At 32.3% G+C, this 14,073-nt stretch overlaps 1 protein-coding gene across 4 annotated transcripts in view; it reads right to left on the reverse strand.

The window, feature by feature from the left end:
• Positions 1-14,073, reverse strand: part of Scn1a (sodium voltage-gated channel alpha subunit 1) — a 155,132-nt gene that overhangs the window by 84,286 nt on the left and 56,773 nt on the right. For all 4 annotated transcript variants that reach the window (XM_058580149.1, XM_058580146.1, XM_058580148.1 and 1 more), the window contains exon 2: positions 3,513-3,825. In XM_058580149.1, the coding sequence (XP_058436132.1) occupies positions 3,513-3,776 (264 nt within the window). In that variant the 5' untranslated portion in view covers positions 3,777-3,825. The remainder of the gene's footprint in view (positions 1-3,512; positions 3,826-14,073) is intronic.

Raw genomic sequence — 14,073 nt, forward strand, 5'->3', positions numbered from 1 at the left:
TTATTATTATAATACCACTGATCATGGTTTCAACTGTTCTAACAATTTTAGTAGAATATTTGAATATTATATAATTTGTACATTTGAAACTGGGGCATAGAGGATAAAAATATTTGGGCATATGTCAATGAAAAATACACCAGCAGCAGTGATGTTTCCATACGCTCATGGACATTCTCTTTGTAAAAGATCACAGTGAACTTTAGTGTGTTATGTCATTTACATTCACATAAAGTCCCTGCATGTATGACATTGCACTTAGACCCAAACTATAAAGATTGGATTCTGAAACCATTTTTTACAGTCAATGCTATTGCTAGAATGTTAGCTCCTTCTAAAACTCATGTTGAAGTGTAATTGCCATTGTTGTGGTATTAAGAGGTGGGACCTTTCAGAGATGATTAGATCATAAAGGCTGCACCTGCATGGGTAGGATTGATGCCACTGTAAAGGGTGAATTCAGGCCACACTTGCTCTCCTTTGTCTTACACTTACTGCCTTTCATACCCAGGTGCTAGTCCCTCAATCTTGGGCTTCTCAGTCTCCAGAACTGTGAGCTACTAACTTTCTGCTCATTTTAAATTGCCCAAACTCAGGTATTATGTTATAGTAGCACAAAGGGACTAAAATGGTCATCTTGATTTATTTATTCTATATGTTACTAAGAAAGAAACCAGATGCTTGATACGTTATCAAATGACACATTAACTGTAGTATTAAGAGTTTGACTTTGGGGAAGCCACTGGCCTAACTGATGTTTGCATATTTCACCTCAGTTTGCAAAACAGATTTATATCCCTAATATCATCAATCATGGGAAATCTAACTCCAAGAAACATTTTACTTACTGATTTTTCCACCATTTGACCCTTCAGCTGCACCAAAAGTACTGTGTGTGCACTATATTGTTTTAATGAAGAACACATTATCAATCTCAGATAAAGTCTCTAAATAAAATCAGTTATCAAATATTAAAAGAAATGTTACTTTTAAAAGTTTGAAATTTTGTTAAGCTACTCCAAGTTTAATCAGAGAAAATTCACTGAGAATTGAGGAAGACTATTCCTCAATACTGAAATAATCCACTTATAAAAGAAAAATTAAAAACTTCCTGTAAACTGCCTGTGTACTAGAAAATAGTACACAAGCAGTTTACAGGAAGTTTTAAAACATAAAAATGTAAAAGAAGGAAATGTCAGATGCATAGGTAAATCATGAGCATAAACCACGCCATGTTGGTTTTTAAGGATTTCAGCCCTGCAAAAAAATTGTTCGTTTTGGTGCTAAATGACTTACATTTGAAGATTTGCCTGATGTCAGCTCAATGTGAAAGCAAGAGATGTACCTTACCTTGGGGAAAACTCCTTCCTGATAACAATATTTCTCTTATCAAGTTGTTCTGCTTACACACTGTGATTTGTTCCAAAATGTCAGAATATTTTTTCTTCCTCAAACAATATGCATTTGAAGATAAGTATGCACAATATTAATGGCAAGTTTAGATGGGAGCCTACCAAAGTTTGGTTAACAGTTCATTTCCTCAGAGATGGTCTTTTATCCAAAATTTAAAGAACTTTAGGTATTTTGAAAGGGTTTGCATTATTTTGTTTTTCTTTATGTCCTTTGTTATATATAATTCACTATGGACTTATTGTTTTCAAGAGCGGGGGAATTCCCCACAAGACAAGAGGTTTTATCAGTCTGAAAGCTCTTTTATTTAAAAGAAAAGATTGATTGGATGGTCTGGTTTCCACATAGAGTCTTAGTACCTTTTCAACATGAATAAGTTTGGTTCCTCTCAAAGCACTCATTTATATTTTCACAAAAAAAGACAAAGCGTAGGAGTTGGGAATACTAGATTTTACCCCTGTGTGATGAAGGGGTGGACATGTTTGGCTTTAATAATTTTTAAATGGTGTTTGCCACCAGAGAACGGAACTGGATGTCTGAGGGTAGCTACAGGCCTGCTGTGGTTGTAGTTAAGTAACCCATCACAAGAACAGCCTCTGAGGAGACTGGATATACCCAATGACTATAAGATGGATAATATCTACATGCTGTGAATGGATTTCTGAGTGGGAAACATCAAAGTCTACTTAAATATTAAAGAATTTTAAATGCAATGTTAAATAACTGGATTATCTGCAGTTTCACATTCCTTATACAAATAAAACCCTCACAGTTTGTTTAATTTGAGCTTTGGCTTTTCAGATATCAAATTAAGGTAATTTTCAAAGAACTGATTTGATGACGAACTGCAAATTCTCTCATAATTTCAATGGCAATCACGAGATAGATAATCTCTCTTATAAACTAAGGTTTGACAATACAGTGTTAAAAAGCAAAGTTAAATAAAAGAAAATGAAATCCATGGAAAAGGATTCTTTGTCTCTGCCATAAATTGGGTTAATAAGTTTTTGAAAAAGAAAAGTATGTTACACTTAATGTGACTATACCCTGAAGAGTTTAAAAAAATGTAAACATGGAAAGAGTCATCTTCTTGGTTATGATTTTGCCTCTGTAGCTTTAGAAGTCAATTAGAAGTGATTAACAAACCATCTTGAATTCACATAGTAAAATTGCCAAACTTTGTGTGTGCATTCAACAAACATTAACTACGAATAAAACTGTGGTAGCAATAAAAAATCCCTAAAAATTCTGGGGCTATTTTAAGGCCCCTGTCCAATTAAATCTTTTATTTGTTTAGTCACATTTATTTTCTAACCTTTCACCCAGAGTTCCCAAATGTATGGTTTGGTAAAAAGATAATAAAATGTAGCAAATTAACCAAAGTCATATATTAAACTAAAAATCCATATAGTAACCTTGTTTTTGATTTTCTTTCTGTGATTCCTTTTTGGTTTGGTGAAATCATGTTAGTAATAAAAGATTAGGTGCTTAATATCAGGTATTCATTTCAAGCATGGATACAGAAAACTTATACATTAAAATATCATTTATAAACGGTTCTTCAGAATTTTACATTTTTGCTAATTTTTACCAATGTCAAAACATTTCTACCAAAATATCAACTAATTTTAAAGTTGCAGTTGATGTAGTTATTTTCCATGTGGAAAAGTTTCTTCAGGAAATTGATCAATGTATTGCTTTTAATGATACAGAAATTAGAAAATCAACAATATTGAATTTTCTTTCATGACAAATTAATACTAATATTTTCTTAAGTTTTTGTAACTCATGATGATTTCCAGATTTCCAAGTGCAGAAAGTACATAAATTGCATAGTAAATGTAATTTCTGGGGAAAATAACTCATTAGCTTAGCTGCCTACAACTAACATTTATTTTTAACTGTCATAGTGCATTTGGGACAGCTTCATATGTTATAATTGATTTACTTCTCATGCATATGCATAAAACACCCACAAATGTGTCTTATTTCTAAATAGAAGGATAATTAAGACTGTGCTAATTTAGTATGGCATTGCTACAATGGTCCAACATATGCAGTAGGCAATTAGCAGCAAAATATGCCTGACAAAAAACACTCACTTTCTTATTGATATAGTAGGGGTCCAGGTCCTCCAGAGGTTCTGACACCATCTCTGGAGGAATGTCTCCGTAAATAAATGGAAGGTTCTTTCCAGCTTCCAAGTCACTGTTTGGCTTTGGGCCATTTTCATCATCATCTTTTTTGTCTGGTTTGGGATTCTTAGCCTTTTCTTCTGCAATGCGTCTTTCAATAGCCGCAAGAGATTCTCTGGTGAAGAAGTTGAAGCTGTCAGGTCCTGGTGGTACAAGCACTGTTTGCTCCATCTTGTCATCCTGCACATTTTAATTACCATTTACTCTGCAGTTGAAATCCCTAAGAAAAAAACAGAGATATATTAGGGAGAAGATTAAGAGCTGTTAATATTTATAATACTTGTCATGAAATATGACCTTGAGGATTTAGCTTTTTGTTTTTTCCTCAAATTGAAAAGTAATTGCTTAATAAAAATTCTTAACAAATGTGTTTCCTGTATAGCATTCTGTTCAGCATCCTATGTTTATGAACTCTTGTGCTTTACTGATACAGGAGCTAGGCCACATCAAAAATTTGTTCAAATATAGTTTAACCAAAATACATTAGGTTAATTGCCAATACTTCACTAATGGGATGTTCACCCTGAAACCCACCCAGAAGACAGAGATGGTGCACTTACAGACACAAAAGATAGTATAGTCATGTCAACTAGGATAAAGTGGAAAGGAGCTATCTCTAAGAAGACATAATATGCAATCCCTTAGGCCTGACAAGTCACTCCTGGCCATGCAGGACAGAGTAGGTTGCTGCAGTCAGCCTTAATGGCCAATCAAATAGTCACTGGTGTCCTAAGTGGTCCTTCATCTGCTCTGAGATTTGAGATGACTAGAGCTGTGACCTACTCACTTCATTAAACATGATAAGGTTGGCTGACCTGAACACAGGTGGGAAAAAAGTCTAAGGTTAGACAAATGTCATTTATGTGACTGATTAAGAATGAGAGAAAAAGTAGGTTGGGGAATTATAGATTGGGTCTGGGATGGGAGAAGATAGCTGTAGGTATAGGATACAGCAGAAATCTCCTATTGTAAGAAACACAAAAGATTCAAGATCAGATAGTGCCATAAACTCAATAGGAACTGAAATGTTTTTCTTCACTAAAGCAATAATGATATTCTTGCTGATTCTATAGTCCAATAGTGCTAAACGTATTAAAAAGACCTGAGGCAAAACTCACAGCTCCATCTAGCAGAGTCAGACCTGATTTGATGCCAGAGGACAAATCCCAGATGTATTGTTTTAAGGCATATTTAATATAAGCTCAAATTTCACAGATATTACTGTGCCAAAACTTCCCAGAGCTCAGGCTCAAATTTTATTTGGATACCACATTAACTCATTGAGCTCAGCAAGCTATCATACAGTTAAATTATAGCTTTGCTGTATACAAACTGCAGTAATAAAATTTTGGGTATAATTATTTTGTGAGGAGTCCTTCAGGGACTTCAAATTTCACTGAAGGAGGTTACCATTGCTATGAGGTTACTGGCCATATTTTTCACTGAATGCTCAGAAAGAAGGAAGGACCTAAGTCTAAAGTTCTATTCTCATACTCTTAGGTAAACTTTTCAGAGTCTGTTATAGTCTACAATTAGCTTTGGGCCTGGAAGAATAGGCTGCCTATAGAACAAAGGAAAAGGAATGATTTTTCTAAAAATGCTAGCTCCTCCATAAGGTACCAGGATAATACTGGCATTTATTTATTTGGAAAACAAAGTTTAGGGATAACAAATATGATAAATTTTCTCATAAAGAAATTATTCTGATATACATATATCAGAATATATATAGATTCTTATTTTAACTAGATTTTGATAGAAGATATATATGTGTGTATATATATTATATATATATATGTTATATATTATATATATATGATATAGATTTGGAACATTTGAAAGAAAATATAGTACAAAGTCTCCTTCCACCTTGTTCCTTTATCTGTCTCTCATATATATCTCTCCAGGTATGTAATATGTATTCGATGGCATATGATTATATGTATATTCCTATGTATTCTATTAAAACACTTATACAAATAGCAACGTAATATACAGCTGTCTTCACCTTATATTTTCACTTAATAATAAACAAAAGAATTCATTCCATCTCAGTTTTTATATATTTCACTCATTTCTATTACAAGCTATGTAATTTTCCATTGCATGCATATGCTATAATATACTGAACCAGCTCCCCAATTACAGGTATTCAGGTTGTTTATAATCTTTCTGTTTGTTTGTTTAGTTGTTGAGGGATCATTATTTTATTTATTCATTTATATATGGTGCTTAGAATCAAATCCAGTGCCTCACATGTGCTAGGCAAGCACTCTACTACTGAGCCACAACCCTGTTATTATAAACAAAGCTGCAGTTAATATATTTTATGCGAATAATTTCTCATATATGCATAGAATTATTTATAGAATTAAATAAGATATTTATAGAATTAAACTCTCAAGGTGAACTTGGCTGTGTAAAGAATAAAATGTAATGTTGATGATTAATATAAAATGAATCTCTCTGAGGTGATTCTCCTTAGTATTTACTATATTTACTTATATCCTCACCAACATAATGTGTCATCAGAGTTTCAATACTTCCAGCACGATAGGGACACATATGGGAGTACAATATAGTTTTAACTTACATTTGTCCTATATAAAAAAGTAGAGCATATTTTTAAATATATTTAAGAGGTTTTTTTCCTTTTTTGTGACTGCCTATATAAAGCACTCCTATTTTTGTAGTTATTTTTTTCCCATAACTATGGCATCTTTTTAGGTATAAAATTTACCATTTGACTTTGTGATATGTGGATTTTTAAAAAGAATGAATCACGTTTTGTGACTTTGTGCAGATTAACAAATTTAATTAGAAATGTTAAAAATCTTATGTGCTTAGCTAACTCTTCTCTGGCTTCTGGATTTTTTGCCATGCTTAGAAAAGTATCCAGGGGAGCAAGCAGGTGAAGGTGGGAGAAAAGATAAAAAGATTCTATATAATATAGACATACACTTATCAATCAGGGTTTCTTGCAATTTTAGCATTTTGATGGCTTAATTTTATAAATTTAAAAGTTTTGATATTCATATTTAGGATTTGATTTTTATCTGGAGTGAGGTAGAAGTCCATTTTTTTCCCCTTAGGTTACTCAGTTATTCTAACACAAATTACAGAATAAACTAACTTTTTCCTGGCAACACACAAGGTAGTTTTCATAGAACATTAGAAATATAATTGTGTATATATTTATATGAGCCCCAAAGTAAGCAAAAAAAAATTGACAAAATAATCCAAATGCATTTCCATTAAAATAAATAAATCAACATTGCTCTTTAACATTTTCTGGAGGTACAAACCAATCCAATTAAATATATAAATAATTACATTATACAATAGTAAGAATAATGAATGTAAAATTATATGTATTTATATACTTTTATGCCTAGAAAGTTCAATAGGAGCACTTATAAAATTCCTACAAGCAATGAAATAATTAAAGAATCTAGGTTTAAAATTAACATAAAAATTCAATATATTTTCCTTATATGAAAAATAGGAGTTTAAAATACAAGGAAAGCTAGAAGACATCCCACTGGATCAGAACAAGCTAAGCACACTCCTTCTCACCATTCCTTTCAACATTGTACTAGAAGTCCTCACTAATGCTGAAGGACAAAAAAAGGAAATAAAAGGCAAACAGACTGGGAATAAAGAAATAAAAATGTCTTTTTCTTCTTTTTTACAGATAATATAGTTGTCTATATAGAAAACTGAAAAAGTTAAAAAAGACTGCCAAAAGTAAATAAGTGAGTATAGAAAGGTTGCAGAAAACAAAGTTAATATATGAAGGTTTAATTTCTTTCCTATGTACTAGCAATGAGCAAATAGACTTTTGAAATCTTAAAAATGATACTATTTGCATTAGCATCGCCCCCAATGAAATGTTTTGGTATAAATCTAACACAATTTGTATAAGATCTATATGAGGAAAATACAAATCTATGAAAAAAGAAATAAAAGAATTTTATGGAGCATATTCCATGTTCATGGGTTGGAAAACTCAATGTTGTCAAGATATAGGTCCTTCCTTACTTAATCTATAAACTCAATGTGATTTCAGTTCAAATTCCAGCCAGGTATTTTGTGAATATTGACAAATTAATTCTAAAGTTTCTAGGAGGGGAAGGCAAAGACCTAGAATAACCTACGCGATAATGAAAAAGAAGAAGTCTGAAGACTGACACTAAGCCAGCTGTAGAAACTGCTATAAAGCTAACGTAATCAGGACAGCGTGGTGCTGGCGAAAAAGCAAAAAACAAACAAATGAAATATACAAATAGATCAATTGAACAGAAAAGACATTTCAGAAATAGAACAACATGAATACATTTAACTGATCTTTGACAAAGAAACAAGATAATACAACAGAGAAAAGATAATCTTTTTAATAAGTATTGTCAGAATAACTAGACATTTATATGTTAAAAATAGATAAATAAAATAAATCTAGACACAGACCGTATACCATTTAGAAAAATTACCTCAAAAGGCATGATAATCCTAAATGTTGAATCTCTAACATAGAAGCAAACCTAGATTATCTTTGCATTTGGTAAGGACTTTTTAGATAAAACATCAAAGGCATGATCCATGAAAGAAAGAATTTATAAACTGAACTTGATTAAAATTATAAACATCTGCTCTGTGAAATACAAGGTCAAGAAAATGAGAAGACAAGCCATACATTGGGAGAAAATATTTGCAAAAGGTATACCTGATAAAGGACTCTTTCTCAAAATATACAAAGAATTCTTAAAATTCAATGTTAAGGGAATAAATATTTTGAATAAAAGGGGACAAAAGACAGGAACAGACATCTCTCCAAACAAGATATGCATATGATAAATATGCATATGTTAAGATGCTCTGTATTTTATGTCACTGGTGAAATGAAAGCTAGAATAACAATGAGATGCTCCAATATGTCAATTATAAAGAATAAAGTCCAGAACACAGATAACATTAAATGCTGGCAAGGATTTCGAGCAATAGAAATTCTTTCATTGTTGGTTGGCAAAATGGTATGTCTACTTGGAAAACAGCATAGCAATTTGTTACAAAACTAACACACTCGTGCACACTTTGATATTTAACATAAAGGAGTTTAAGCCTTATGTCCACAGAAAATCCTACATGAAGATATTTGTTACAGCTTTATTTGTGATTTCCAAAAGTTGGAGACAATAAAGAGGTGAAAGGGTAGATAAATTATGGCACATCTATCACAAGGGAAAGAGATGTCTCCAAAGGAGTATCTAAGGAGTTCCCAGAGAGAAGCAGGAACTTGACCCAGGACCAGCAGGTTTGTTGGCATAGATGATGAAAAAGAATTTCAACATGCATAAACAGTGGTTTATTTAGGTACATATTTAAGGGAGAATGGGGGCAATCAAGAGAGGGGGCAGGAAGAAAGATATCTTTGGGGTAAAGCAAGGAATACACACTAAAGGAAGAATATGGTCTTTCTCCAATAGAAAAGACAACAGCCCCTTTGAATTGTGTATTAATATTTAGAAAGGGAGGGTCACTAGGGCCAGACAAGAGGTGGAGCCTGGGTGGATTAGAAAAACTTATTTTACCCTTCATATGTACAAATCAAGAAAAAATATCCAGAAAATTCTTAAAATAATTTGACTTCAATATCTTCTCTAGTGTAAGAATTGTTTAAGAGAATATATTTAAAATTTCCAAAATTTACTCCTAATTTGTTTATGCTTAGTTTCAATGCATTATGATCTGATAATTTTATTTGTGCCATTTATGTTCCTTGGAATTATTGGGATTTTTCTCTTTGTCCTAAGAGGGGTTCTTTTTAAAATGATTCTTATAGAAACACTGAAAAGAAGCTTATTCTTTACTTAAAAGCAACAGAATTGAGTACATCTCAATGAGTTTACCTTATTTCTTATCATATATTATTTCCCTATGCACATATTTCTGTTATACTTTATTGTTATGCACTGGGAGCCATAAATTAAAGTCTATTTTTAATGATTCTATTTATTCTTGTAGCTTCTGTCTTTTTTGTTCTAGGAATTCCAATGCTGTTATTTTGTGTGTAGACAATGCTATGACCATATCTTTTTTTAATGTTCATTCATTATTTATTATTTTTAAACATTTTTTAGATAAAAATTTTTAATTAGTTATACATGACAGCAGAATGCATTTCCTTTCATTGTACACAAATGGAGCATAACTTTTCATTTCTCTGGTTGTACATGATGCAGAGGTGCACATTTGTGCAATCATACATGTACTGAGAGTAAAGATGTCCATCTCATTCCACCACCATGATCATATATTTGCAGTGGATTGAATCCATTACAGTCATATATCATGTAATGCTGGGGATATGTTTTTAGAAATGTGTTATTAGATGATTTTGTCTTCATGCCAATATCACAGAGTATACTTAGAAAACTAGATGGAACAGGTCATTCAACATTATTGCATGAAGAAACATAATAAACACATATGTTTGAGGCTGCTGCTAGCATAACATGGCATAATCTTTTTTATGAGTAGGAGTGCACACTATAATAATGACGAAAGTATAGATAATACATAAACCAGTAACATAGGCATTATGTAATATGGTCATTATCATTAGTAAGTATTATGTGCTGTTCATAATTGTATTGCTACTATACTTTTGTATAATTGGCAGCACAGTAGCTTTGTTTACACCCTCATCATCATATTCATAAGAGTAACACATCCTGTCATGATTTCAGGATAGCTAAGACTTACAGGGCCACTGTTGTGTATACAGTCTGTTGTTGAACAAAATGTCAGTATATGCCACCTGACTGTATATCCTTAAATAACCTTTGTTTGGCTGACTTTGATTTCTCTCCCTCTGAAGTCAACTTTGATAGCATACAGTGACTGTTACTTTCTTTTTCTTTGCAGTTAGCTGGTATGTCTTTGTCCACTTGGTTTCATCTTTTCTATTTCAAAGCTTTAGCATTTTCTTTAATACACATATACTTAGATTTTGTATATAGGTGATAGGTGTTTTCTCTCCCCCGCCTGCTTCATGCACATAAACAAACAAGCACACATATGATCATTATGAACAATTACTACCTTTCATAGAGAATGCCACACCGGGCTTCATTGTCCATGAAGTTGTATGAATAGAACACAAATAGTTCCCTAAAGCCTTCCTACTCTACAGAAATAGGCCAGTTGAGAAAAGCCCTCCAAGAAACCATCCTTAGTCATTAGTTGTCAGTGCCAATTACAGAAGTAAACAGCCAAGAAGGTAACAAGAAGGGCAAGTTCCACTGATGAATGTCATCAATTCAAATGTATTATATATAATTATAAATTTATTTAGGTGTGGAAATATACTCATTTGTGAGAACTTTAACCTATATTATAACAGCATAATCCTGAGCTTAGGGACAGTGTTTCTTCAACTGCTAAATAGACCTCATATCCAAATACTTCTAAAAATTCTTAATTTATTCTTAACTATAAGAATATACACATTTTTAAAATTATGACCTATTCCATGATGTTATTTATTAAATGTGTAAAAAAAAGTCAAATATTATTACTATTTTTTTCTGAAATATAATGAAATAAAGTTGTAATTACACTTGAAATCCCTATTTGTTCTGCTAAAAGTTGATATAAATAAGCATTTACACTTGAAAGAGAACTTTGACTTTCTAACTTCAAAATTTATAATTGCTACTTAAAATGTTCCTGATTTATGAAAACATAGATTGGAGAGATTTATAATAACCAGCAGCATTTGTGATTTTGACTTGACAGTTTTCCGTTTACATTATAATCAGCATTTAAATATCTCTTTGGGTAGATAAGAGAGACCTTGCTATTTTCTAAAGATTAGACAACAAAACTTACCTGGTGAGAAAAGACATCAAAGAGACAGGGAATATTTTCAAAATGAATATGGATATGCATTTAGAAAAGTAACCATAGGTAGGAAGAAAAAAATTAATGAGGTGTATGTTATCAGACAACAATTCTGAATGGATGAATTTAAAAAAATAGATTGAGAATAAATAGTGTATGAAACAACAAAAATGTGGAAGAAGATCAATTCCTTAAAAGAAAACCAAAAACAAATTAAAAGTAGAAGCCAGTCAGATAAGACATTCTAAAGGAAATAGAAAAACAATTTTAAAAATCCAAAAGAAAATGAGATGCAAGCGAGGGACCATGAAAACAAAAAAGCTTGTAGGAGAATGAATGGAATTTGTGAGTGATAAAATAATAATGATAAAGAAATAGCAACTGTATGACCAATATTAATTAATGTGGAAGAAAGAAGAATAAGATAGGAAAAATTATTAGAACATATCAATAATAAATTAAATAAATTATAGTATAATTTCCGAGCATATCTAACTGATAGAAAAAAGGAGGGGGCAAACCAGTACCATAAGAATTACATTTTAGTAATATGTAGTATTATATTTTTCACTCGAACATGTAAAATTCAAATTTTTAATTTCCTTACAATTATTTATTCTATGATGCTCTTTATGTAGATGTTTCTAAAGTCTATCATTTTTTAGTTTTATACCTAATTTAATACATGACATAATAAATTTTCAACTATACATTGAAGTCTTTACTTCTGGACATTATATATCTGTCTTTCCCATAGAAGATTACACATGTATGCCACAGTGGACTTAAGCAAACTAATTACCAGCCAAAAGTTTTCCAAGTGAGGTGGTAAACTGTTTGGTTTTGGTTACCTTGGTAGTGCAGATGGAGGGACTTTCTTTAAAGTAACCTTAACTCATGAAGTCTCACAGTTCAGCCTTCATTGGGCATATAAATTTCTCCACCCAAACAGAAATACAAAAGCTATAAAAGCTCAAAATGAGGAATTTTAATTTTACTGTAGCATCTCACACAAAAGACTTAAACATAAAGTCAATCTTATAAATGCTTTGTATTTGAAGAAATTTTCCCCTTTTAAGTTAACCACTGTGATTTTTCCTTCTTTCCACTGTCCTTAACTACTTGCACCTTTTTCTTGCTTCAGAACCAGGGTGAGAATGACCGATCCTGTCTAATGCTCCCCTCCAACTGAGGCCCAATACCCACACCTTCACATTCTGATGCCATTATCAATTTAGTTGGAGAAATAGCACAGCTGAGGTAACTTTTCATGAGATTTTCTGTGCTCATCAATGTCCCTAAGGTCCGTATTGTTTTTAAAACATGAAAGTAACTCCTACCCACTCTCCTGACCCCCACAACCCCTACTTGGTGGGACAAATCTCTCATTTTTCTCCTTCCAGTTTCCACTGCTATCATTATGATCCATTAGAATAATTGCCATTATTCTATGTTCTGTCTGATCCTGGAACTCATTTACAGGGACAAATGATTAACCAATGGACCAATGAACTAAATAAATAGACTTGTGTCTTCTTAGGTTGACGTTCTTATGCTTTTGTTTAAAGAAAGAATATGTGCTTTTTCAGGCTGGGGACATAGCTCAGTTAGTAGAGTGCTTGCCTTGCATGCACTAAGGCCCTGGGTTCAATCCCCAGCACCACACACACACACACAAAAAAAAAAAAGAATATGTTTTTCAAAAATTCATAATAATAAAGAAATGCAGATCTCATTCAATCCACTTGTGATTTTGTTGATTAAAAGAATTGCATCATTTGTTACTATTGAATATACAATCTATACTTACTTCTGATGCTACTGTAAGGGTAATACATTGTGGGGAAAAACAATCTATGTTGAACTAAAATAAAATATTGCATTCTAGGCATACATGGAATCAAGAAATATTTAAATATTAAATTAAATATTTTTAATTAATAAAGTTGTGCAAATGTAGGCACCTTTTGCCTCATCATATAATTTATTGAATTAAATTTTAGAAGACTAAAATTTTAATCCCATCAGTTGGCATTATTTGGGGATTTAATTCCAGTTTGGCAATATATCTGAGGTAGTATTAAATGACTGTGAAGAGAAAGAAAAGTAACAAGACTCATTTTAATCAGTTCCCATAATCTGCTTGACCACACATGTTCCCTAAAAACCCAAAGAATTGTAACCCTCCCCTACTGGTGCTGCTCCTGGAAGGATGTTTAAAGGCTGTGACAGAGGAAATGTTCTGGAGTGTGGAATTCTGCTCAAGGGTGTCTCTCTTTAGCATAAACTCTAATATAGTTACTCTTCCTGCTCTTAGAAATTCATGTAAAACCACCTCATCACAAAGCAAAACTGCCCATAGCATAGTTGATGTCTAAAAAAATATAGCAAAGCAGCCAGGGCAGCTGTCTGGAAGCAGGATAGAAAGATATAGAATTCCTTTAAACAACTGTGATTAATTTATAACAAGAAAACCAAAATGAGCTGGGTGCTATGGTGCATTCATGTAATCCCAATGACTTGACTGACTGGACTTGTGAGGCTGAGGCAGGAGGATTGTGAGTTC

This window comes from Marmota monax, unplaced genomic scaffold (genome assembly GCF_021218885.2).
Source record: "Marmota monax isolate L192 unplaced genomic scaffold, Marmota_monax_Labrador192_F-V1.1 WCK01_AAM20220418_F8-fsc00007, whole genome shotgun sequence".
In the NCBI taxonomy this organism is placed as follows: Eukaryota; Metazoa; Chordata; class Mammalia; order Rodentia; family Sciuridae; genus Marmota; species Marmota monax.